The sequence below is a fragment of the Staurois parvus genome, unplaced genomic scaffold (assembly GCF_062004578.1).
Source record: "Staurois parvus isolate SC_StPar_1 unplaced genomic scaffold, SC_StPar_1.0 ptg000701l, whole genome shotgun sequence".
In the NCBI taxonomy this organism is placed as follows: Eukaryota; Metazoa; Chordata; class Amphibia; order Anura; family Ranidae; genus Staurois; species Staurois parvus.
In genome coordinates, this window is record NW_028318497.1 from 2,580,001 (window position 1) to 2,606,950 (window position 26,950).

Sequence of the window (26,950 nt, forward strand, 5' to 3'; positions counted from 1 at the left end):
TCTGTAATGTCTATTGTGAGGCAGCCATCTTGACAGATGCAGAACTTTGCCTCCCTAATGTCAGACCTGATTCCCCCTTGAATGCCTGGTGAGGTAATGATCAAGAAGCAGGAAAATATGAGGAAGCACAGATCTACAGAATTAAAGTAAAAACAAAGATCCTTGCACTGCTGGTTCTCGGGTACAGCTTCCTCTCCATCAAGCTCTCACAAGTACAGTGAGCAGCACAGTGCAAGCATCAACAAATCTCATACTAAAAATATACATCTATGCGGCTCAAAGCATAGGAAATGCACTTCTATTTTTCCAGAAGGTGTTCAAATCATAAAGACAAATCTTTCAGGATACTGCTTAGGCAGAAATAACATCTCTAGGGGTTTTCTATAAGTAGGCAAATTTTCACTTTTTGAGCTCACTTTAACAGCGATTATATTTAGAATCGTGCACAAACATAGCATATTACAAGGAAGTTTCATAGAAACATTACAAATTCTTATTACTATAAAGGACACAACAAAAGGACACATTTGTATAGACATCAATGTTAAAAAGGGGTATAAAGCCATCTACACAAAAATTAAAATTAAAGGTCAGAAGGCTGCTAAAGGACATTGTGTTACCTACCTATTGGCCCTTCGCCATCTTCAAGAGGTCTCTGGTCCATAATATGGCGAAACATGGGCAGAAGGAAGGCAATTGTTTTTCCACTTCCAGTTTTGGCAATACCTATTAGGTCACGGCCAGACATGACTGCAGGTATAGCTTGTGCCTGGATTGGAGTTGGTTTTTCATATGAGTGCCTGGTAAAACAGCAAGAGATTTTTTTTTATATCCACTTAGGTTTTTTTCCCCCAAAACAAACTACCATAAAGGTGTTAGAGATAACAAAAGAAAAACAATATAAACCACTGCTTGTAAAATATACATACTTACATAGTAGATCTGGTAAAAAAAAAAAAAAAAAAAAAAGACACAAATCCAGCCAGTTCAACCAACAGAGGGGAAACCCCCCCCCCCCCCCCCCAAAAACAAAAAAACCCACAAACAAATAGAAAACCTCCATATACACTATTTCAATACCCACAGTTGATCCAGAAGAGCAAAAAACCCCAAATAAAGCATGATGCTGGAGTGGGGGAAAAAAAATTCCTGTCTGATCCCCCAAAATGCAAATCGGATATTCCCTGGATCAACTTTACCTATAAATATTAGTATCCAGTAATATTATGTTCATTTAGAGGAAAATCCAGGCCTTTCTAATAACAATCTACTGAGCTGGCAGGAACCAGCTCTTGGGAGTCTATTCCACATTTCCACAGCTCTTCTGCTGTGAAACCACCTTTGCGTATTTGAGGATTAAATCTCCTTTCCTCCAGACGTAAAGAGTGCCCCCTTGTCCTCTGTGAAGACCTTAAATGCATAACTCTACACCAAGTTCACTATATAGACCGCTTATGTATTTATACATGTTGATCATTTCTCTCCCCTTAATCTCCTAGTCTCAAGAGACAATAAATTTAGTTCCTCCAATCTTTCCTCATAGTTGAGCCCCTTCATGCCTCTTATCAGCTTGGTTACCCTTCTCTACACGTTCTCCAGGTCCACAATATCCTTTTTTGTGAACGGATTCCCAATACTGAACTGCATATTCCAGATGAGGTTTTGCTAATGATTTGTAAAGGGATAAAATTATAACTCGCTCTCTCTGGAGTCTCTAACTTTCTTAATACAAGAAAAGATTTTGTTTGCATTGAAAACCACAGCTTGGCATTGCATGCTATTATTAAGCTTATGATCTACCAGAACAACCAGATCTTTCTCCACCATTGATTCCCCCAGTTGTACTCCCCCTAGCACATACAATTACGCATTTGAACAGGAAGTTACATCAACATCTAAACTGCCTATTTTAGCTAGAGAACAAATATGAAGGAAGATTAATTTGCAAGGAAATAATTTGAACACCTGTCAGATATTACTGCAATCCGTGACTTATTTGGAGAGATTTATCCTTACTTTCTGTTCTGGGGACAACCTTTTACCAGACAGGAAGTGAAGGAAAAATCTGCAACAGGTAACATAAAAAAAAAAAACTGACGGAGGTTCTAGAATTCCCCTTCCTTAGGCGGAACTAAACCCATCCATTACAGCCAAGGAAGCTGACATATTCGCCTGTGATCTGCAGTTGCCATGGTGCTGCACATGTGGTCGTTATAGCAGTGTGGTTAAGCGCACAAGCAAAGGATTGTTTTCATTCATGGCATGCCTTGAATATTTATTTCAGGTACTTATATAGCGCCATCAATTTACGCAGCACTTTACATATATATTGTACATTCACATCAGTCCCTAACCCTCCAGGAGCGTACAATCTAAGGTATAATATAATATAATTTTTTTGAAAACTGTTAAATCACTGGGTTAAGTTCAAAGTTCAGTCATGTTTAACTGAAAAAGGAACTTAGTCTTACCTGTAAATTCCGTATCCATTGGTCCATACATTGCATAAAACAGAAAAGTATCCAGAATAAAAGTTCTTGGATACTGGGTTACAGGATGCTACCTTCAGGTGACTGGAGATTGGCAAAGCGTTTCCACGATATGGAATTTACAGGCAAGTCAAAATTCCTTTTATCTTAACAGTACAGAACAGGGCACAGGCATAATATTCACAGACCCTAGGATGTCCCCAAGCAATGAAACAGAAGAATGGGTAACAACAAGGCAAACAGAACCAGGCAAAGGGGCCCAATAAAACAAATAAGGAACAAGGACCCAACTCAGGATGCCAATAAAAGAACCTTGCCGTTGAAGGCTGCATCAGCAGAAGCCTGGACATCCACATAGTAAAACTTGGACCAGGTACAAACAGAAGACCAGATGGCAGCCTTAAAAAGCTGGACAACAGAATCTTGATGCTGGAAACCCCCTAATGATCTGGTGGAGTGAGCATGAAAGAGAGTGGTGTAGATTTCATTTCAAATGGCATATATGCACAAGCACGGAGTTGTCTTTTCCACCTGGAAATAATGGATTTGGAAGCAGGATGACTCTTCCAAGAGCCTCTATGCATGACAGTCTAGTTTTCTGATAGGGGCTGTGGCTTTCAGATAAACTCTGATATATCTGACCACTTCCAGACAATGGAGAGCAACTTCTTTGGGGTGCTTAGGAGCAAGGCACAAAGAAAGGAAGAACAATATTTTCAGTGAGGTGGAAGGCTGATACCACCTTAGGTAGATAAGAGAATCATGAATACAAGAACCCCTTATCCTTGTGATGAATTAAGCCTGGTACACAGATACAGAAATTTGGACAATTCAGCAGGAACTAGACGACTTTTTGTTCATGTGTACTCCTCCCTGTTCAACAAAAGCCAGTCTAATGTCCGACCTTTGCCGCAAGGTCATGATGGAAAACCAACATCCAATCAGAGTTTGCAGCCAATGGCTGCAAGCATTGATCCGTATATTGTATTGTCAGAATACAATAGAACAGGAGGATTGATCCCGGCATCAACATCGCTTGTATTGATGCAGGGATCTGTCAATTTTTTTTTCCGTTCAAGCTGCTGGTTGAATGACAAAACTGTATATGTGTACTTCGCTTTAGGAAGAGCTCATTAAAAGAAAGCGCCACTAATTTAAATACATCTGACAGATGCAACAGCCACCATCTCTCCTACTTTGAACCCATTAGAGAACTCCCCTTAGGTTATCTCTGATGCAAAGGGTGGTTTCCACAGGGCAGAGAGCCAAATTAAGATCACAAGGAAGCAAGAGATGCTGTAATGAGGGTCTGATGTGCGAGACCCCTTGAATAAAAGTTTTTACCGCACTAGAAGGAAGGCATATGTTAATCTAAAAGGAGTCCAGGGTATTACCAGAGCTAATTGCTAATGAGTGCTGGAGACTCCTTGGTCCTGGCCATAAACAGGGGTACTTTGTCATTTTTAAACTGGAAGCAAGGATATCAACATGTGGACTCCCCATTTCTGATACGAAACTGAGGATAACAGATTGCACTGCTTGGTCTAGGCAGTGACAACTGAAGAAATTCACCTTCCATCTGTACACTCCTGGGAGGTGAACTGCAGAGATTTCTGGACAGTTTCTCTGCACGTGAGAGAATCAGATTTACTTCCTTTAAGGCTGTCTGACTCCTGGTACCCGCCTGACTGTGAGGGAAATGAATCCTTCAGAAGGTTGTCTAGGTTACTCTGTGTTCTTAAGTGTGTGAGCAGGGCTAGAAGCACCTTTGTGAATATAAAAAATGGGTAAAGAGGATAAGCCAAATGGAAGTGTGACAAATTGGTTGTCTCCTACTGCGAAGCACAGAAAGTACTGATGAGGTGGGTAAATGGGAACATGCAAGTAGGCATCTTGAACGTCTACTAAGGCTAGGTTTTCTCCTCATCTCCGACAGGGAATCGCCAACCTTGCGGATTCCTTGCAAAGCTTTGAAACACAAAAGGTACTTGTTTAGGTAGTTAAAGTAGAACTTCAGGCTAGGAAAAAACATGGGAGGACAGGCAGGATTTTTAACCACTTCCCATCCAGCCCATGTATATAAACGGCCGGATGGGAGCAGGGCAAGGGCGGGTGGACGTTTATAAACGGCCTCCCCGCTCCCTGCTTGTGCGCGTTCCCTGGGAACGTTCCCTGGGAACGTGCAGCACCGCAATCCGGTGCCCGTTGTGTCCTCCGGACACAGTGGAACACCGATCATTGTACGGAACCTCTGTGTGAGACCCCGATCATGTGCTCACTGATTGGCCAATCAGTGATCACATGAAGAGTAGTAAACAAGATGTCACTTTTGACATCATTGCTTACTACGTGTGAAATCTGTGAATGATCACAGAGGTCACATGGTACAAGGCTATTCACAATAGCCTTGTACCATGTGACAAGCTGTGACCAATCACAGCTAACACAGTATTTCTCAATGGCTGCAAGAATGCAGCCAGAGAGAAGGAGAAATTATTGCTTTTACAGCCTTTATGGGTGTAAAAGCAATCAGTTTAAATAATTTTTTTTTTTTTAAAAAAAACCTTCATCTCCCCCCACAAGTAGTACACTATGGTGACACTGTACTGCTAGGGTGACAGTATGTAAAAAAAATATAAAAAAATTAAAATAAAACAGTAAAACATTTTTTAGAAAAATTATAATTTTTGGTTATAAACTAATTTGGTTTTTTTTTTTTTTTTTTTTTATTAAAAAGATAGTTGAATACATTTTGGCCAAGATGTATGAAGAAAGATTATTTATTTGCAAAATTTTGTAAGAAAAAACACTTTTTTTCAAAATTTTAGACTTTATATAGCAAAAAAAATAAAAAATCCCAGTGGTGAATAAATACCACCAAAATAAAGTTTTATCTGTTTAAAAAAAAAATGCTAAAAAATTCATATGGGTACAGTGATGCATAACCGCGCAATTGTCATTCAAAGTGTGATAGTGCTGAAAGCTGAAAATTGACCTGGACAGGAAGGGGGTAAAAGTGTCCGGACTTGAAGTGATTAATGCAGGAGAGACATGACTGGTCTCTTTTGAATTAAAGCTACTTACCTGTCTCTGTCCACCCCTGTACAGTAAGCTGTGTAAGAGCAGCGCACTGCACAAATTTGGAAATTCTGAATCGGACAGAATTCCCGGGCATGCACGGAAGTGACATCCTATCCACCCACCCAATGACAGTGGCCAGCAATCAAGACCCGGAAACTGGCCGCCTGAAGAGGTCAGAGGCCAGCAGGGAGTTCTTGGGATGGCGCATTGCTGGACTCCACAAGAGTATAGTTCTGCTTTAGGGTCCAGGATAGGATGATAATCCCCATTGGGTTTCAGTACTGTGAATCCTATGAACCTATCCTCCTCACTGGCTGTGACTGACAGCAGCAGGAGCAAATTACACCAGGCAGAGACCAGCAGCACATCTGTGCAAAAGCACAAACTCCGCCTTGTTTCTGGTATATGAACCATAGCAGCACTTGCTGAAGCACAGCACAGTTGCGGCAAGTCTGCGCAAAACACAGCAAACCAAACTGCATGGATTTCATCAAGGATAAAAAAAAAAAAAAAAAACTTACTTTTTAAGTGCATTCAAAATCTTCATAGATATCCCACACTGTACCCAGGTCTTGATTGGCTTTGGGCAATTCTTTCCTTGTACTGTAATGCCTTCCAAACTTAGTCTGTAGGCACTGACTTCTAGAGAACAAAAAGAACAGAGTAAACGGTATTACATATTACTAGAAGAGGCTTATAAACATTGGATAACGAGAAACAAAAAATTAACAGAAAGCGATTACTCCTTAAAATTTAAACTGCAGGTGCCAGTAGTGGACAGCAAAAAACCTTTAAAACAGAACTTGCACTACGAGCATTTTTGTACTCCTGTTTAAGGCTCCATGAACTGACAGGGTTCGTCCGTTTGGGCACATAGTTTGTCAGTGATCGCTGATAATTACCGGGCGCCGGTGGGTAATCACAGGCCGGGACCCGGTCATTGACACCGGGGCCGCGATCAGTTGCGCAGATAGGGCGTGCGCACCCCCTACATGGAAATGCAGATTCAGGTATATATACACGTGATCCTGCGCACAGGGGCCGTCATGCAGCAGTAAATGTACACAGCATACACTTACTACTAAACCTAAAACTAAGAACACTAAGGTGTTTATGGAAATAGCGTACAGGAGAAAATAAGTTTACCTTCTGTAGTCATTTTGGCAAGCTCTGGAACTTCCACGTAAAAGTTCTTCCTGAAAGGTTCATATTCTATCTTTCCATGATCCACAGGCTCCAGCAGTTTGCGCTGTTTAGTTTGAAAGCCAGTCAGAGCAGTTTGGAGATCTACCTCTTCTTCTTCTGAAGAATACTATAGATAGAAAAAGGAACACATTTTACTGCATCTTACACACAGATTTCAGGTGTTAAGTTACATGCTATTACATGCAGTCAGACAGCACACTTGTGTTTAAGAAAAAAGGAATTACACTGCAAATCAGCAACTATCAAGAGAAAAAAAAAGTAAAATGCTACTCATAAGCAAACATGTCTAAAGAACTGTCAGATGCCCATCACAACTGGATTATATTGGGGCATATTAGAAAACCAGAGTTAGACACGCCGGTAAGTCTGTTTCCAGTAATCTTCCAGGACAGCTCTTGAGAGATGAAGCTTCTCCCTCCAATCAGGAAGCATGTTGCCCCTTCAGGCTTTTAAGGCGGTCCCTCAGGCCCATGACCAGTTATCCACGAGAACCGAAGGATGGATCTGAAGGATGGTGTATCCATTTTTGACCAACCATTTTCTCAGCACCAAGAATTGAATTTCTTCCACATCTTCTTGTAAATGGCTCTAGTATTTCGCTTCCTGGCAGTCCGTAATGTTGCCACAACTTATCCAAGAGCCCTTTTGATTTCAAAATTTGTTCTTCAGGAACCAGTTTTTACAATTGGGCCAAAATGGCACAATCAAAATTAACATCTGTTGCTGTAGAAATTTGTTCCGGACCCAGGGAATTAGGTGAACTGAGGGAAAGGCGTAGCACTTCCCTAAATGCCAGGGATTCTGAAGATCATTGACCACCAGGACTGAATCTTATGGATTTAGCGAATAAAAAGATCCACTTTTGCATTCCTGGCTGATGCAAAATAGATCTATTTCTGGCGTACCCCAACGCGCTGAAATCCCCCCAAACACTTTTGTAGGTAGCTTCCATTCTTCCTGTGACTATTCCAGGTGGCTGAGGAAATACACCACTTGATTGTGGTCCCCTTTTATGTGAACCGCCAATAGGGATAATAAAATCTTTCCTGCCCACAAGCAGATCTGACCTGAAATTCTGATTAAGGATGGGCTCATGGAGCCCCCTTGTTTATTTATACCACTGTGGCTGAATTGTCAGACAGGGCCGGGGACATGATGCCCCCTCACGTGATACTGAAAATATGATATTGTTTTTGCTATTGCCATAAGCTCCCTCCAATTTGGAGAGGCCTGAGCTTCTTCTGGGGTCCACTTTCCTTGGGCCAGTCGCCCTTCTAGATGGGCTCCCCAACCACATCTGCTCGCATCAGTCATTAGAATTTCTGGGAGTCCTCCCGAATGGGTATGTGAAGATAGGCACAGGAGGTGGCTGTGGAAGTGGTATACTTGGATTTTGCAAAATATTTGACACAGTTCCCCACACACGGCTAATGTGTAAGGTAAAGTCTACAGGCTTGGAAAAGAGAGATCATCTGGAATGTGCAGTTCGGACTTTGTCTTTTTTCAGCCAGACTAACTATGTAAATCCCTCAAATCCATAGCTGCTATGAACACAATTGATTTAGGAATATTTCCTACAGAGAAAATAGACTCCATACGGAATCTTTTGTAACATTGCCTTGGTCAAGAGTATCAGCTTTAGAATTAAGCAAAACTTTTCCGACGGCTTCTAGATTACAAATACATGGGAATAGAACCCTCTTCCCCTTTCTTTCTTTGAAACTGGGACGAACACCCCTTGGTCTACCATTTCCCCCAGGAGAAGAGGAAGCACTTGAGCCTTTTCAGGAGCTCTTGAAAGTTTGTCAAAAGGAACCTCTCAGGAGGAACAGCAGTGAACTCCAGAGCGCAACCCTTGGCAATGATGTTCAGAACATACTTGTTGGCTGTAATCCTTTGCTGTTGAGGTAGTTAGGTAGCCAGTCTTCCCCCACCACTGGTGTCCTGTAGTCATTGCTATTTGGGGTTTGGCCAGAAGAGCCAAACAGGACGTTGCTCTTCAGTTTACCTGGCCAGTGCTGTGCTTTTTTAGGCTGTTCCTTCTCTTCCTGCAGTCGGTCCTTTTGACCCCCCAAAAAAATTTCTTTTGGAAAGGCTTTCGTCTCCCACCTGCTGCCAAGGAGGGATCACCATGGCCCATCTGACTTCCACCACCAAAAACCATAGTAAGCCATTGCTGACCCCGTGGCCCGGAGTTTCTCATCCCTTAAACGCCAATCAGAGAAAGTTTTGCATTCATTCATAGAATACAAAGCTCCCTGTGAAAAGCCGAGCGCTGCTCAGCCCAACTCGATTTTGTTCCTGGAGTGGGTCGAGAAGTTCTCGTCCCATTGCCAGAACACAGCTCTGTACACTGAACATAACTGAGGCTACCTACAGCTTATACAGCACACACAGCCGTGGCGTCTATTAGTGAACGCTTTCCAACTGAAACATGGGGACTAGCTTTAACAAAATGTATTCAAGCTTCCCCATACGAGATGATCTAAATCAAAGGCTTCACTGAGCTGCGTTGATGTGCACTGATCAACAATTGCTAATGCAAGGACACAAATAACTAAACTCTGCAATGCCCACCCCTGGCTGCCTCTACACAACATAAATCAGCATTCTAAAACTTGAATGACAAACATGGTGATATGTGGAATGCCACTTGTGGACCCCTTGCAAAAGGAGAATCTAGCTGATGTGCTTCATTTCTGGCATTTTAGTGCGCAGGGAGGACAGGTGGAATATCCAGCCCCTCTGCCTCCTGTCTATCAAATTTAGGGTCCTATGTTTTCAGTTATGAATGCTGGACCGCAGACTAGTGAAAGCTGCCGACAGGTATTAAGTGCATTCTTCCAACTTTACTTGCACATACAGTACACGTGCAACAGCTTTCAGTATCCTCTGTTTTGCAAAGCTGTTGCACTTTTTCAGAATGTTAAGATTTCCCAGCCTCTCCCTCTCTGCTTACATTTCTACTGGCCAGTGAAGCAGACTACTACAAAGATGTGTCTGAATATTTGAAGGCAAAGCTTCCTGGTAAGCTACAAAACTATCTGGAAATGTAGAAAGTTTGCCAAATAAGAATGTCTGGCATTTTGAAAAAGCAGGATATACAGAAAGCTGTTACAGATTTGTGCAGGCAGCTCTTGATGTCTGCTCTTTATATCTAACATTCAACAGTCCTGTCCAGCTCAATCAGTATAGAAGGTTATGGGGCCAATGATTCCACTGTATAAATGTACACTAAAGAAATTGCCAACACTACGTATTAGGTAGGTACTAATTTTACATAGATTTGTGAATTTAGTTGGAGGTCACACTGGCTCTTCAAGACCCCTCTGTGTATAGTGTGGTCCCTAACTGACATAACAAAACTCAAATTTTGTCGAAAACATAGCAATAAAAAAAAGGTGGGTATGTGTGGAGGTAGCGAACACATTCTTAAAGCCTAAGTTTACACAAAAAAAAAAAAGTAGCACAAGGGACATTACTTACAACAGATGTCATGTGTCCCTTATGCTGCTGTATCCTTTAGAAGAAATCTTCCTCCCCAATACCCCTCAGAGCGTCCAAACTTTCTGACCAACTCCTACAGTTATACAAGTCATACTACAGTTTCTATTAATGAATCATGCTCTAGGAATGGAAGGGGCAGACCTTTAAAATTATCTACCCACACGTCATAGATCCTGGTTCATTCATAGAAGTGGCTGGAGAGATCACTGACAGCAACCCACACATTAAAATGCTGTGTTTTACCATACAGGCTAGTGTGAACATAGTCTTAAAGTGGTTCTAAATGCAGAAAGTTTTTAACCCTAATGCATTCTCTGCAATAAAGTAAAAACCTTCTGTATGCAGCTCCCCCCCATCCCCACTTCTACTTCTCCGAGCCAAAACACAGTCCAGCTGTGCGCCTGAGAGCGGCAGCTCTCTCTCTTCTCACTGGTCAGAGGCGCAGCAAGTGGCTTGCTATGGGGAAACACGGCGGGGGGGAGGATCCAGGTGTGCTTGTGGGGGACCACAGCTGCTCTGTGCAAAACTAACGTACAGAGCAGGTAAGTATAACATTTTTGTTAATTAAAAATAAAAATATGTTTACAACCACTTTAATGTGAGAGAGTCTTTAAGTGTCATTGAAAGACATCTCCATAATCCCAAGATTTCAAACACATTTATATTCAAAAGTCTGTCATGACAGCATACAGGCAATCACACAAAACCATGAAGAAGAATTAACACAGAACACTTGAACGTTATTTACTTCCATGGCGTCTTGATCATTTTCCATGAGTTCTCCTTTTTTCTTTGTTGTTTCAGCAGGAGCCTTTTTCGTGGTCACTACAGTGACAACCTTGGTTACGTTTGGTCCACTTTTCTGTGGAGAAAACAAAAAGGTTTATAATTACATGGAATTAAATTACAATCTTAAAGACTAAAATCAACCTTTAGCAACATGTTAAACCTGTACTTAAGTTGTAACAAGTAGCTAAGCAACCCTCCCACCCCTCTAAAGAGGCACCTTGTGAAAGTGCGTGGGGTTCTTATTCCCCCAAAGCAGCTATCAAATTTTAAATAAGCTCAGCTGTGTGGGGTTCTACCTGCACAGTCGTATCATTCATTCAGAAAGATCTGTGAATAAATGAGCTACAACTCCTGTCTGCACCACAGCAGACAGATGTTTAGTTCACAATGGAACACAAGAGCAGTTATCAACACACTCGTAGTCTATTGACACTACCCCCAGCTATTCAACTGAAAGCCTGTGCAGAGGTATGCACAGAACGCTGGAGGAAGAGTTCACAGAAGCATGATCCAGTACTGTAGCACTAAAGAAATCTGATGTGTGTGTACACTGTAGGACACCCTGGCAATAACCGAGCATACGAACAAGATTTTTTACAGTGGGATTAGGGAAAATGAAAAGGTACTTCTAGTTTTTAAAGAAAATGCATAATGTTTTGTAGGATTTGTGGACTATTATGTTAGCCGCAGTAGACGCGTGAACACTGCCTATGGATCAGAGCAATTTTTACAATTATCCTTTAAAATCCTTTTCTTCAATTACATCGCAGGACACAGAGCATCTTCAAATCCATGACAACAGTTATGAGACAGCCTTCATGCAACTAGACACTGACAAGAAGAGAGGAAATCCCCTTCTAGGCATAGCCCCTCCCTGTTTTTGTAGCAAGCCATGAACTACAAAGCAAGAGGGGTACGATCTTTGTGTCCCATGATGTACTCCAAGAAAAGGATTTTAGACCCGGTTCACACTGGTGTGACTTATCATGCAACTTGCAACACAGTCACACGACAAGTCAAAACCTATTTAAACGAGTGCAGTCTTAATCAATGTGACTAGAGTCACAGCAAAAAAAGGAGGAAGGTTCCTGCACTATTTTTCTGTGACTTGAGTGCAATGATAAATCACAAAAAGCACAACTTTGGGAGTCACAGAACAGAGCCTTACAAGTAAACCAAAAAGCAGCTCCAAAACATCCACTTTGTAAAACTTCATACAATTATGAACTGAATACTAGGTAGCAGTTTTACAAACTTGAGCTAACGAAGCCTGATGTTGAAAAGCCCAGGAAACATCCATATGCTTGGTAGAAGAAGCCATCACCAAAAGAAGTGGAATTTGGCCCTTTACAGTTGCAAGAAAAAGTATGTGAACTCCTTGGGATTACGTGGAGTTTTGCATGAATTGGGCATAGAATGTGCTCTGAACGTCATCTAAGTCACAATAGAAGAACACAGTCTGTTGAACATAATACTACACAAACATTAGATGTTGCCATGGTTTAATTGCACATAACATGTAAACATTCACAGTGCAGGGAGGAAAAAGTATGTGAACCTTTGGACTTAATAACTGGTTGACCCTCCTTTGGCAGCAATAACCTCAACCAAATGTTTCCTGTAGTTGCAGATCAGACCTGCACAACGAACAATTTTGGACCACTCCTCTTCACAAAACTGTTTCAGCGTAGCAATATTCTTGGGATGTCTGGTGTGAATCGCTCTCTTAAGGTCATGCCACAGCATTTCAATCGGGTTGAGGTCAGGACTCTGACTGGGCCACTCCAGAAGTCGTATTCTGTGCTGTTGCAGCCATTATTTTGTTGAATTACTTGTATGCTTTGGGTCATTGTCCTGTTGCATCATCCATCCTCTGCGAAGCTTCAGTTGGCGGAGAGATGGTCGTACGTTTTCCTGCAAAATGTCTTGATAAACTCTGGAATTCATTTTCCCATCAATGACAACAATCCGTCCAGGCCCTGAGGCAGCAAAGCAGCCCCAAACCATGATGCTCCCTCCGCCATGTTTTACAGTGGGGATGAGGTTTTGATGTTGGTGTGCTGTGCCTTTTTTTCTCCACACATAGTGTTGTGTGTTCTTCCCAAACAACTTAATCTTGGTTTCATCTGTCCACAGTATATTTTGCCAGTAGTGCTGTGGAACATCCAGGTGCTCTTTTGCAAACTTCAAACGTGCTTCAATATTCTTTTTGGGCAGCAATGGCTTCCTCCGTGGTATCCTCCCATGTACTCCATTCTTGTTTAAGGTTTTCCTTATTGTAGATGTGTCAACAAAAATGTTAGCATGTGCCAGAGATTTCTGTAGGTCTTTAGCTGACACTCTGGGATTCTTCCTTACCTCATGCAGTATTCTGCGCTGTGCTCTTGCAGTCATTTTTACAGGACGACCAAGCCTAGGGAGAGTAGCAACAGTGCTAAACTTTTTCCATTTGTAGACAGTCTGTCTTACCGTGGACACATTAACATCAAGGCTTTTGGAGATACTTTTGTAACCCTTTCCAGCTTCATGCAAGTCAACAATTCTTGATCGTAGGTCTTCAGAGCTCTTTTCTGCGAGGCATGGTTCACATCAGACAGTGCTTCTTGAAACCAGTAAACCCAAAACAGGTGTGTGTTTTTTAAGGGCAGGACAGCGGTCAGCAACACATCCAATATCATCACACTGATTGGAGTCAAGGTTGGCTCACTCCTGGCTCCAATTAGCTCTGGGAGAAGTCATTAAGCTAGGGCCTCACATACTTTTTCCTCCCTGCACTGTGAATGTTTACATGTTATGTGCAATTAAACCATGGCAACATCTAATGTTTGTGTAGTATTATGTTCAGCAGACTGTGTTCTTCTATTGTTGTGACTTAGATGACGTTCAGAGCACATTTTATGCCCAATTCATGCAAAACTCCACGTAATCCCAAGGGGTTCACATACTTTTTCTTGCAACTGTAGATCGAAAGCTTGAGAAATAAGCCAAACCGATCCATTGAGAAATGATAGACTTGGAAGCTGCATGACACTTGAACCTTCCCACTCATGAATAGCAGCAGTTAAGTTCAGGTAACACTGGATAGCACTAACCACATTCAAAATGTGAATAACTATGCACCCTGGCATCAGCAGTTTAGGACAGAAAGAGGGTAACACAATGTCCATGTTGAAATGGAAAGAAGAAACCACCATAAAAAATGTCAACTGAAGCCACAGAACCACCTTATCACAGTGGATCATTAGTAACAGTTCCTTACATGAAAGGTCAGCCAATTCTGAAACTCTGCAAGCCAAAGTAATGGCAACCAGAAAAATAATCTGGGTCAAAAGAACTGAAGGAATATCCCAGGTGGGTTCAAAAGAAAATTTCTGCAATACAGAATGTACCAAGTTGAGGTCCTATGGAATCAATGGAGTCCTGACTGCCTTGCATAAAGGCAAACACCAAGGAATGTGAAGCAATTGGTCTTTGAAAAAGGACCGTCAAAGCCAAAATCTGAACATTAATCATATTCAAGGCCAGTACCAGATCAACTTCAGAAAAAAGAAAAGCCAGGATTCCAGGGAATATCCAATTGCATCTCGGGGGATCAAGAAGGAATTTTTCTCCAGGAGCAAATTGGATCATGCTTTGCTGGGTTTTTTGCCTTCCTCTGGATCAAATATGTGTATAGGAATATAACTTTTTTTTTTGTTTAAATGGTTGAACTAGATAGACTTTTGTCTTTTCAGCCAGATGAACTGGCTGAAAAGGCTAAAACCCTAAAATCCATGGCTGCCATGAACACATTTAACTGAAAAATGTTTCCTACAGAGGAAATCGACTCCAAACTAAATTTTTTTTTTTTTTTTTTAATTGGATTTTGTCTTTTTTAGCTAGACTACCTAAGGCTGGCCATACACCATACAATTTTCTTACATATTTCTGTCCAATTTTCTTTAGATTTACCTTTAACTATGTAGTGCAAGGGCTTGCCTAATTGAATACAATTGAAAATGTTGTTTAGGTTTGACCTCATATTATATGGTCTTTGGTAAATCTAAAGCAAAATTCTCAAGACAATTGTATAATGTATGGCCAGCATTAGGATTCAACTCACAACATACTTGTTAGACTGAAATCACCTGGTTTCACTCCGAGCAAAATCAAATTTCCAAGTTCTGTGGTAAATCTTCAGTTAAATTGCTTTTTGAGTGTCCTGTAGCAAAGGAATGACTGAATCAATAACTACCCTGTCTCTCATGTCTCTGGCTTCCACAGCCATGGTGGTAAAGCCAGCAACTGTAAAGTATGAAAGATGTGACGTTGCAAAAGATCAGGTTGATCTAGAAGTATCATCCACTGACATGTTCACAATGATTGAGTACCAAGTTCTTCTGGGCCTGGCTGATCAGAAATCACCAGTATTCCTTCAACAAATCCTGGGATGCAGACGAACTAATAGCTGTAACAGCAGGAAGACAAACTAGGGAGAACTAGTCCCATGGTTTCACCAGAGAATCCACCGCAAATGCTTGAGGATCCCTGGCGAGAAACCCATCTAGCTTTGCTTTGAACCGGGACCTCAAAAGATCCATATCCGGGGTGCCTCACCATCAACTGAGTTCTTTGAACACCTCTGGGCAAAGAGACAGTTGATGATGGCTGAGAAACTCCACCTGCCAATTTTCCATGTGGAAGGTGGACAGCATGGGAACATGGAGTTCCACTTCCTCTTGAGCAACCTGACTTCTTAAGCCTCCTTGATGATTTCTGTATGCCATGACGTTGTCTGACTGAACACTCACAGAAAGGCTCTTCAGCTACACTGACTAATGCAGTAGGTCAAGGCAACTCACCCCGAATTTCAGGATGTAGATGAGCAATGACATCTCCTGCGGTGACCAAGTTCCCTGGACTGAAAATTGTCCAGAACTCCACCCCAGTCCATCAGGCTCATGTCTGTTGTCAGGACCCTCCAGGATACAGGAGGGAATGATTTTTCCCATGTCCAACATCTAAGCAGGAGATTCACCAGTTCAGAGACAGCCTCGTGCTTGTGTTTACCATCAGGAATCCATTGTCTGTGTCCTCCTGTTCCATGCTGCTAAAATATTCCTTCACAGGGGCCTAGAATGCAACTGGGTGAAGGGCATTGCCTCAAAAAGGAGGCCACCATCTTTCCCAGAACATGCATGCAAAAGCAAATTGAGGGATTTGTCAGAATCATGAGCACATCTACTTGGGCCCTCAGAGTAAGATATTCGTCCAGAGGGAGAATAACTTTTTCCTGGACAGTATACGCAGGGTCAGACCTAAATATTCAAACTTCTGGGTTCAGACTAAGGCTGAATTCTGTAAATGAGTTCTCTATCTGAACCTCTCCAGAGTGTACACTGTATAAGGCATACTGGTCTCCAGCAGATAAGCTGATTACTCTTTCAGAAGTCATCCAGGTATCCTATAACATGAATACCCTGAGTACACAGGAGCCCCATAACCAGAGCCAAAACCTTGGTGAACAATCTGGGAACTGTGGACAGGCCAAGCAACAGAGCGACAAACTGAAAGTGGTTGTCCCTCCACTGCAAACTGCAGTTGAAAGATCGGGTTGTGCAGGAAGGCATGTTTGCAATTCACAGATGCCAGGAAATCTCCCTGCTGGAGATGAGAGGAGCCACCACCAAACACAGATTCCATCCCAAATTTCAGCATTTGTAGAAACTTGTTGAGTCTCTTGAGATCCAAAATAAGACAAACACTGCCATTTGGCTTTGTAACCATGAAAAAGGTTTCAGCTTGAAGAAAAGCAAATATTTTTTGTAAATTCAAAGAAACATTTAAAAGCATAAAGCACAAAGGGGGAAAGTTCTGAAATTCAGCTGTAAGATCCTGTACATATGTACAAATAAGACCCAAAAGGCATGAACATTGCTGTATGGAGTCCTTTAAAGAATATGTAATCCCAACATTTCATATTCTGGATATGTGCCTGCTGTACCATGTCCTTATATGAAAAAGTATCCTGTTCTATTTGTATTGCTTCCTTTGTCTAAAATCCATAGTGCTCCTGCTTGATCTGTTTTTTTTTTTTTTACTATGCTGGAACTCCACCTGCTCTCTGCCAATGATCAGACATCTGCTGACACACCCCCTCTGCAGCCTTTCACTGGGAAGATCAGTGTGCTGTTTCTCCTCACCCAGCTCTTGTGCAGCTGAGGACAGAGGGTATGTAATCACTGACAGAAAAAAAAAACAATTGTTCTGTTCCAGCCTGATTATACAATTTAACAATTTTTGTAATAAAAAAAACTGAAATATCACATTGGCATAAGTATTCAGACCCTTTGCAACAACATTTGAAATTTAGCTCAGGTGCCTCTCATTTCTCGATTGTTACAGAAATGTTTCTACACCTTGATTTGAGTCCACCTGTGGTAAGTTAAATTGGACATGATTTGGAAAGGGACATACCTCTCCATAAAAAGGCCTCACAGCTGGAAATGTATAATGTATCAGAACAGAAGCCATGAGGTCAAAGGAACTGCCTGCAGAGCTCATAGATAAGATTATTGCAAGGCTACAGAAAAAAATCTGCACTGAAGGTTGCCAAGAGCACAGAGGCCTCCATAATTCTCAAGTGGAAAACGTTTGGCACAACCATGACTCTTTCAAAAGCTGGCTGCTCGGCCAAACTAAGCAAATGGGGGGAGAGAGGTGACAAAGAACTCGATGGTCACTCTGACCGAGTTTCAGAGATCCTGTGTTGAGATGGGGCAAAATTCTAGAACACTCAGCACTGCAGCCCTCCAATGATCTGGCCTTTATGGCAGACTGACTGGATGGAAGCCTCTCCTCTGTGCAAAACTGTGTACCTTTACAAATCATGTCCAATCAATTTAATTTACCACAGGTGGACTCCAATCAAGGTATAGAAACATCTCAGAAACTATCTAAAAAAATGAGAGGCATTGGAATTAAATTTCAAGTGTTGTTGCAAAGGGTCTGAATACTTATGCCAAGCTGGCATTTTAGTTTTTTTATTTTTAATTCAGTCATTTTCAAAATTCTGTTTTTACTTTGTCATTATGTGGTACTGAGTATAGATTGATAAATAAATTTAAACAACTTCCCAGCCGGCCACTGCACATAATTGGCTGGGTGGGAGCTTTCCCGTTCCGAAAAGATGTTCCTGAACATCCAGTCAAAATGTGCATGCAATCCTGTGATGGCTGTGTCCCTAGGACACAGCGCATCACAGATCGGGACATGGGTGCTGTGGTTGGACCTTCCGATCACATGATGGCTGTATCTAATCACAGTCATCACCCAGTGTAAACAGAGAGATGTGTCTCTGTGTCAGAGCTTCCCGTTGAGCTCAGTGCGGGGCGGGGGCAAGGGGGATTGCGGCAGCCTGTGACAGCTCTCTGTAAAGTTGATTATTTTAGTTTTCAGCTACCGTATTTGCCGGCGTATAAGACGACTGGGCGTATAAGACGACCCCCCTACTTTTCCTGCTAAAATTTAGTGTTTGAGCTATACTCGCCGTATAAGACTACCCCTCTTCCAATGCACACCAGTGGCAGGAATAGTGCCCCATCATTGGTATCAGTGGCAGGAATAGTGCCCCATCATTGGTATTAGTGGGAGGAATAGTGCCCCATCATTGGTATCAGTGGGAGGAATAGTGTCCCATCATTGGTATCAGTGGGAGGAATAGTGCCCCATCATTGGTATCAGTGGGGGGGAGGAATAGTGCCCCATCGTTGGTGTCAGTGGGAGGAATAGTGCCCCATCATTGGTATCAGTGGGAGGAATAGTGCCCCATCATTGGTATCAGTGGGAGGAATAGTGCTCCATCATTGGTATCAGTGACACCAATGATGGGGCACTATTCCTCCCACTGACACTTGCTGACCCTGTTCTCGTATGGTGCTGCTGCAGCCAGCATATGTGGTTGCAGCAGCACTTCTACACTGACCACTTACCTGCTGGTCCTGCACTCGATTTTCGCGGGGCCGCTCGGCTCCACCCCCTCGCCGGTGATTGGCCGCCTGTGTGCCTTTCCTGAGCTACAGTTCTGGCGGCCAATCACTGGTGAGGAGGCGGAGCCGAGCAGCCGCACGAACATCCAGTGGCCGAACTGAAGGCGCAGCCGCGCTTCCTGGACCGGATCGTCGTGGGACCGGAACCAGGTAAGAAACCGCCGCTGCCCACCCCTGTACTTAGTGTCCCTTCCATTGGGGGAAGGGGGGGGCGGCGGTGGCAACGCGCCCCCCTAAAAAGTGTCAGTATGCCGTATACCGGCGTATAAGACGACCCCCGACTTTTGAGAAGATTTTCAAGGGGTAAAAAGTCGCCTTATACGCCGGCAAATACGGTATATTGAGAACGCATATTGCAGCCATCCCCACACAGTACACCAAGCACCATCGGTCCCTGTCCAAGTGTCACATCAACATCTGTGCTAGTGTAGGCTGTGAGTCTCACACATGTGGTATCGCTATACTCAGAAGTAGCAGAATGTGTTTTTTTAATTTATTCTTTAATAAATTATTTATTGTTTATAATAAAGTTTATTTAATTTCTTCATTTTCCAAATAAACTGGAAAAAAATTACAACTTAAAAAAAACTTTCCATGCCCTTCACTAAACACTTCAGACTGTCTACTTTTTTGGGAGGTATTTGTACTGTCCTGGCATGTTAATGCCTCAAGAAATATGAGATAGGCAATCAGTACATCAGGTGTGATCAATTTTCAATGATTGGTACCACAGCTTTGCAGACTCTAATGTTCACACAGACCAAATAATATACACGAATTTCAGTTATTTTTACCAAGGAACGTAGCAGTATAAAGCTTGATTAAATTTATGCAGAAAAAAATACTTGTTTGCAAAATTTTATAACTAAGAAAAACAAGGGTGTTTTTTTTTTTCAAAATTTGTGGTCTTTTTTCGTTTATGGCGCAAAAAAATAAACCCAATAGAGATTGAATACCACCAAAAGAAAGCTCTATCTACACACAAACAAATTGGCCTAGGTCGATTTTCAGCATTCAGTGCTCACACAGCTGTGCAGTCATGCAACATTGTACCGATATAAAATTTTTATCTTTTTTCACATAAATAGAGCTGTTGGTGGTAATTAACCACTTCCTGCTTCCCAATGTACTGCGGACGGGCGGCAGCTGCAGGCAAAGAGAAGTACATGTATGTGGCTTTGCTCTTCTGGGTTTAGAGAACGCATGTGCGTGCCCCCCCCCCCCACTATCATTTGTTGTAGGTGGTGTATATCAGCAGGTCTCGGCCAGTGATTTTGGCTGGAACTCTGCCAATCTCCTGATAAAGAGCTGTGCTTGTATTTGTAAATATGAGGCACAGGATATAGCTGGTTCTTCTCTCCATGGAACCATTTTGTTCCAGAAAGAGAAGACAGACATCACACATGAGTAAAAGCAGCACACTGCACGCACAATATGTTAGAGACATTTTAACTTCTTGATTGCCACATTTAACCCTTTGATTGCCCCCTGCCACCGCTATTAGTACAGTGTCAGTGTACAGTTTTTTCACTGATCACTGTATTAGTGCCACTAGCGACGTCAGATAGCATCAGGGTCAGTTAGCCTGATCTCTGTTAGCACTTGCCGGTAAATTTTTTTTGTAGCGGTTCAAGCAGTCCCTGACAGCCAGGTGATCTTTTTCCCGTGAGTCGCACTAGGTACCTGTAAATTTATTGTCCAAAAGAAAGGTACACTAGTGAAGAGGCCTACAGGATTCTGAGCATGTCAGGTGAGATCGAAGGGGAAGACTCCCTGACACAATCGGCCTTAGAATACAAACCTGTAGACAGCAGTGGCACCCCGACAGGTAGCTCAGGCGATGGAGACGAGGTCCCTGGTTAAATCAGGCGTACCCAACCTCATGAAGCTGAAGGGCTAGGAGTGCATGACTTGTCTCATATGCAGCAGAGTGCCAGTACTAGTGCCGCACTACCTTTTAGTGAACTGGCAAGCACCAGCGGCCTATTATATCCTGGTATTTTTTTACATCAGCACTGTAGTATCACTTGGTGATGTGGCGAGTCCCATAAGTGCATTACAAGCTGGTATGGTGGCAAGCACAAGTAGTGTCCCGAAGCACCCAACAGTTCGCACAGGTCTGTAGAGCCCCTAGTGTCCTTCCGGACGTGCTTGCAAATTCTGATTGGCAGCCCACAGATTCTGCAGCACCTGTAATTCCCCCATTCACTGCCCAACCCAAAATTCAGCTGGAAACAGCAAATTTAACTACTCCCCTTGATTTTATGGAGCTGTTTTTCACAGAAGATTTGTACAATTTGATTGTGTGCCAAAGTAATTTATATGCTCAACAATATAGCGCCGCAAACCCAAATTCAAACCTTGCCAGACCATTGGCATGGAAACCCATTATGGTTTCCAAACTTAAAGTTTTTTGGGGTCTAACCCTCAACATGGGCATTACAAAAAAGGAGTTGCGGTCGTATTGGTCCACAGACCCGATTCATCATATGCCAATGTTTTCTGCTGCCATGAGCAGGCATAGGTATGAGATGATAATGCGCTTCATCCATTTCAGTGATAACACACGGTCGTCCTCGGGGTGACCCTGAACATGACAGGCTCTACAAAATTTGGCCCCTCAAACCACCTCACTGAGAAATTTGCAGATGTTTATACGCCCCAGCAAAACATCTGCGTGGATGAGTCCCTCATTCACTTTACTGGCCGCCTTGCATTTAAACAGTACATCCCCATCAAGCGTGCCAGATATACGGTCAAATTGTATAAGCTCTGTGAGAGGGCCACAGGATATAAGTACAAATTTAGAGTTTATGGAGGGAAGAGACAGCGAAGTAGAGTCCCCGACTGCCCAGACTACAGTGGAAGCAGTGGCAAGATAGTTTGAATACAAGCATGCCACTATTTAGGCACTTGTACAATCTTGGAATTGGCTCATGTGGCACCGTGCGACCTAATCACCGGGGCTTCCCCCAACGGCTTGTAAATACCCAGCTTAGAAAGGGAGAGAAAACCTGCTTAAAGAATGATGAATTGCTTGCCATGAAGTGGAAGGACAAAAACAGGATGTTTTCGTCTTGTCTTCCATTCATGCAGACGCGACAGTCCAAATTAACACGGTGCTTAGCGTTGTTGAGAAACCCCTCTGTGTCCACGACTATAACCTTAACATGGGAGGGGTGGACTTCAATGATCAAATGATGAATCCATACCTGGTACAAAAAAGTGTCTATTTATTTATTTAAATTGGCTACATAGAACGCTTTTGTAATTTACAAATCAACTGGATGAAGTGGATCCTTCCTAAAATTCCAGGAAGAGATCACCACGGCCCTTTTGTATCCAGAAGGTGCTGTGGCCCAATCCTCAAATCTAGATGCAGTTAGCTGGCTGAATGAAAGGCATTTTCCAGATGTCCTCTCTGGTACCCCAACCCAAAGGTTATCCCAAAGAAGATGTTATGTCTGTAGCAGACACGGAATAAGACGCGACACCCACTTTTTTTGTCCCCCGTCTTGACCAACCTTGTTTCTGCCTCAAGGACTGCTTCCGTCATTACCATACACTAGTGGAGTATTAGTATAGGGCACAGCACGGCACAGTTCAGTGCACATATTTACACAGGGTCTTGAAAGATGTTAGGTAGTCAGGAAACTGGCTATCGCTTTTTGAGAGACCCTACAATCAGTTTTAAAAAGTTAAAGAAAAAAAAAAGTAAAACAAAAAAGGCAAAAAATAAATACATTTTAAAAACTAAAAATAGTTTTTTGTTATTGTCATTGTTACTGTTCTACTGTTACGATTTTACGGTTATAATGTTACTGTTTTGTTAACCATTGCTGTTTTCTTTGCAGGAATGTCGTTCGGCTGCAGCACCAACCTGTTTATCCTGACAGCAACAGGGTCTTGCTCTCAGAACATACATAGGTTATCAGTGTGGGCAGTGCTGTTGGATGAGATTTTTCATCCGCAGTTAAAAAAAAAAAAAAAAAAAAAAAAAAAAGGAGCATATATGCTGAAGCATGGGGGCCTGGGGTGGCCAGTGGGAGGATGGCCTCTATACTTTGGCATATATATTTTATATTTTTTGGCACATTTCATGTGTGCCCACCATTTGAGGTGGGTGCATACAGGGAGATATATTCTAATGGTGGGCATACCACACACTTTTTCTGGCAGGCTGCATAAAAAAAAAAAAATAAAAACACATAGCATATACTTCCAACAAGGACCAGCGACGTACTGGTATATCACTGGACTGAGTGGTTATACCAGGATGATGCCTACAGCTGCAGGCATCATTCTGGTATCGTTTTTTCAGCTAGCTTTTACAAGCAGCGGGAGAAGATGCCCCCCTCCCCCGCTGCCTTCTCGGGCAGTCACATGCCATCAGGGGAACCTGAGAATGCAGCCAGTGTTTCTGCCAGCTGACCATAGAGCTGATTGGAGACCAGAATGGTGCCAATCATCTCTATAGTCTAAGAAATCAGAAGCTACGAGCATTTCATTACTTCAGTTTTGTATGATATAAACAGCGCCATCTGTAAATTGGGAAAGCATTTGATCACATCGATCTTGGTGAGATTAGATAATGTAAGGGCAGAGGAGATATCTAGAGTCTGATAGACCCCAGATTTCTCAAAAAAGAATATATGACAATGCCAATTGAAGTTATAGGGGATATTTGCATTCCCTGTGATAGCATTAAAAGCGTTAAAAAAAAAAAATTAAAAAGGGAGAGTGTAAACAGAATTTAAAAAGAATTTTTTTTTTTTTTTTTTTTAACGTTAAAAGCACCCTCGAAACCCCCCCCCCCAACCATGCATGAGAAGTATCGCTGCAAATGTCAGATCAAAGGCAGCAATTCTAGCACTAGAGCTCCTCTGTAAATCTAAAAAGGTAGCTTGTAAAGGCTTTTAAACCGTTGCCTATGGATAATAAAAATGTGTGCAGTTTGTCGCCATTGCATGGGGCGTGCAAACTTTTAAAGCATGTCATGTTTGGCATCTATTTACTCGGTATACCATCGTTTTTTATATTTACCAAATAATTGGCCAATATATTGTGCTTTAAAAGTAAAAAAATATTTTTGTAAACATTTGCGTTTGAAAAGTCACTGAGTACTATGTGAAGAAAAAAAAAAAAGCGGCACCCATTTTATTCACTAAAGAATCCGCTTTAAAAAAAATATATAATGGTTGGGGGTTCAAAATAATTTCCTAGTAAAAAATACAAATTATTTTCATGTGAACAAAAACTGTCAGAAAAGGCTTGGTCTTCAGGTGGTTAGAAAAGTGAGTGATGCATGGCATAAACATCTAATGCTGGGCATAAAATGCCCACACCCCCTAAAATTACCCCTTTTTGGAAAATAGACACCCCAAACTATTTGCTGAGAGACATGTTTAGTCATGGTGAGTATTTTGCAGATCTTGTTTGTTGCCTCAATTTTTGGAAAATGATGAAAGAAAACAAACATTTTTTCTTTTCTTATTTTAGATTTCAAAACCTTGAGAAAAAAATTAGATCTGCAAAGTACTTAGCATGCCTCTTTTTAAATTCCTTGGGGTGTCTACTTTCCAGAAAGGGGTCATTTGGGGAGGGGGGTACTATCCTGGCATTTCAGGGCCTCTGAAACTGTGATAGGTAGTGAGGAAGTGAAATGAAGAAGTTACACACCTTCAGGCTTTCAAAGTGGCCATTGGATTTCAGGATCCTGTATGTGGCTAGGCTCCCAAAAATTCTCACACATGTGGTATCCCCATACTCGGTAGAAGTAGCAGAATGTATTTTGGGGTGTAATTTCACATACGCACATGGCTTGTGTGAGCAATATATCCTTTAAGTGAAAAAAAAAATGTTTTTGTCATTTTCCAAAGACTTGTGGAAAAAAAAAAAAAAATCTTCCATGGACTCAACATGCCTCTCAGCATGTAGCTTAAGGGTGTCTACTTTCTGAAAAGTGGTCATTTGGAGGTGTTTGTACTGTCCTGGTATTTTAGCACCTCAAGAAAAGTGATAGGCAGTCAGAAAGTAAGGGCTGTGTAAATTCCATTATCTATAAAATAGTTTGTAGATGCTAAATATTAAACAATCAATATACACTTATTGGGATGTAGCAGAATACATTTTGGCCTAAATTTATGACACAATTTGAGTTTTTTGGATTTTTTTTTATGACAGAAATGAGAAAATATCGAAAATTTTCTGTATTTTTTTTATTTATAGCTTGAAAAATAAAAAGCTCACAGGTGATTGAATACCACCAAAAGAAAGCTCTATTTGTGTAAAAAAAAAAAAAAAAGAAGAAAGTTACTGTAATTTATGGACAGTATTGCATGACCGCGCAATTGTCATTTAAACTAGTGCTGAGCTGTATAGCAAAAAAAAAAAAAAATTGAGTAAATTGCAGTATCTATACTAGTGGTGCACCAAAATGAAAATTCTGCTGCTGAAACCGAAAATTCAAAATGCACTTGGACGAAAACTGAAACCAAAAGGCGACGTTTTTAACAATGAATATATATTTTTTAGAAAAAAATACACTTTACCAAAAACAAAAAAATATATACCCCAATTTTTTTGTACAATATGAAAGAGGATGTTACGGCGAGTAAATACATACCCAATATGTCACGCTTTAAAATTGCGCACGCTCATGGAATGGCGTGAAACTGCAATACTTAAAGAATCTCCATGGGTGATGCTTTAAAAATTTCTACAGGTTAGCAGTGTAAAGTTACAGAGGAGGTCTAGTGCGAGAATTATTGCTCTTGCTCGGACGTTCGAGGCGATACCTCACGTGTATGGTTTGACATATGTGGGCGTGGCCTACGTATGCGTTCACCACCACATGCGAGCACGGGGGAACAGGGGCACATTAAACCGTTTTTTAAATTTAAAAGGTTTTTTTTTGCACTGTCCCTTTAAAAAAAAAAAAAAAACAATAAAAAAGTTTAAAGTGCCCCATCCCCCGATGTGGGCACTTTAAAAAATTTTTATTTTATTTTTTTGCACTGTCCCTTTAAAAAAAATTTTAATCACTTTTATTCTTATCACAAGAAATGCACGCATCCCTTGTGATATAAATAATTTGTGACCCCACATCTCTCCTCTGCAATATAAAGCACTGGATCAAAAAATAGCATTGATCTAGTGCTTTAAAAAAATAAATAAATAAAAATGGCTGGAACCGAAAGTGACGCTCCGGTCCTCCAAGGGCATAGAGATGCGTGGAGGCCATCTTTCCTTCACTAATCTCTATGCCCAGTGCCAGGATCGTTCGATGGTTTCTCAGGTAAAGCTGAGAACTACTGAGCGGCGGGCAGCAAGGTTTTTTCACCACCTGTATTGGTGCTTTTTTTCGTATCGGCCGAAAGGGGTGTCTTTGGCCAAAACATTTCGGCCACCAAAATTTCGTTGCTTCCCTAATCTATACCATAGATTGTAGATGCTATAACTTTCACACAAAGCAATCAAACACTTATTGGGTTTTTTTTTTTTTACCAAAAACATGTAGCAAAATACTTTTTGCCCTAAATTTATGACTAACTTTGCATTTACTAAATATTTTTTTCTAGCTGAAGAGTAAAAAAAAAAAAAAAATAGTTTTCAAAATTTTTGGCCTTTTTTTTTTTATAGCGTAAAAAATAAAAAGAGCACAGGTGATCAAATATCACCGAAAGATAGCTGTATTTGTGTGAAAAAAGGACATAAATTTTGTTTGGGTACAGCATTGCATGACAGCCCAGTTGAAATACTGCAGCGCTGTATAGCAGAAAGAGGCCTGGTCAGGAAAGGGGGGTAAATCCTCAGGAGGGCAAGTGGTTAATCGTCACTAGGTGTTTTATT

General features: G+C 41.6%; 1 protein-coding gene across 1 annotated transcript in view; it reads right to left on the reverse strand.

Moving 5' to 3' along the window:
* DDX46 (DEAD-box helicase 46) overlaps positions 1 to 26,950 on the reverse strand; it is a gene marked incomplete at its 5' end in the record, with an annotated part of 198,723 nt that overhangs the window by 155,860 nt on the left and 15,913 nt on the right. Inside the window, 4 exons of the mRNA XM_089653132.1 lie at positions 625 to 800; positions 6,092 to 6,212; positions 6,717 to 6,882; positions 11,032 to 11,145. Coding sequence (XP_089509258.1) covers positions 625 to 800; positions 6,092 to 6,212; positions 6,717 to 6,882; positions 11,032 to 11,145 — 577 coding nt within the window. The remainder of the gene's footprint in view (positions 1 to 624; positions 801 to 6,091; positions 6,213 to 6,716; positions 6,883 to 11,031; positions 11,146 to 26,950) is intronic.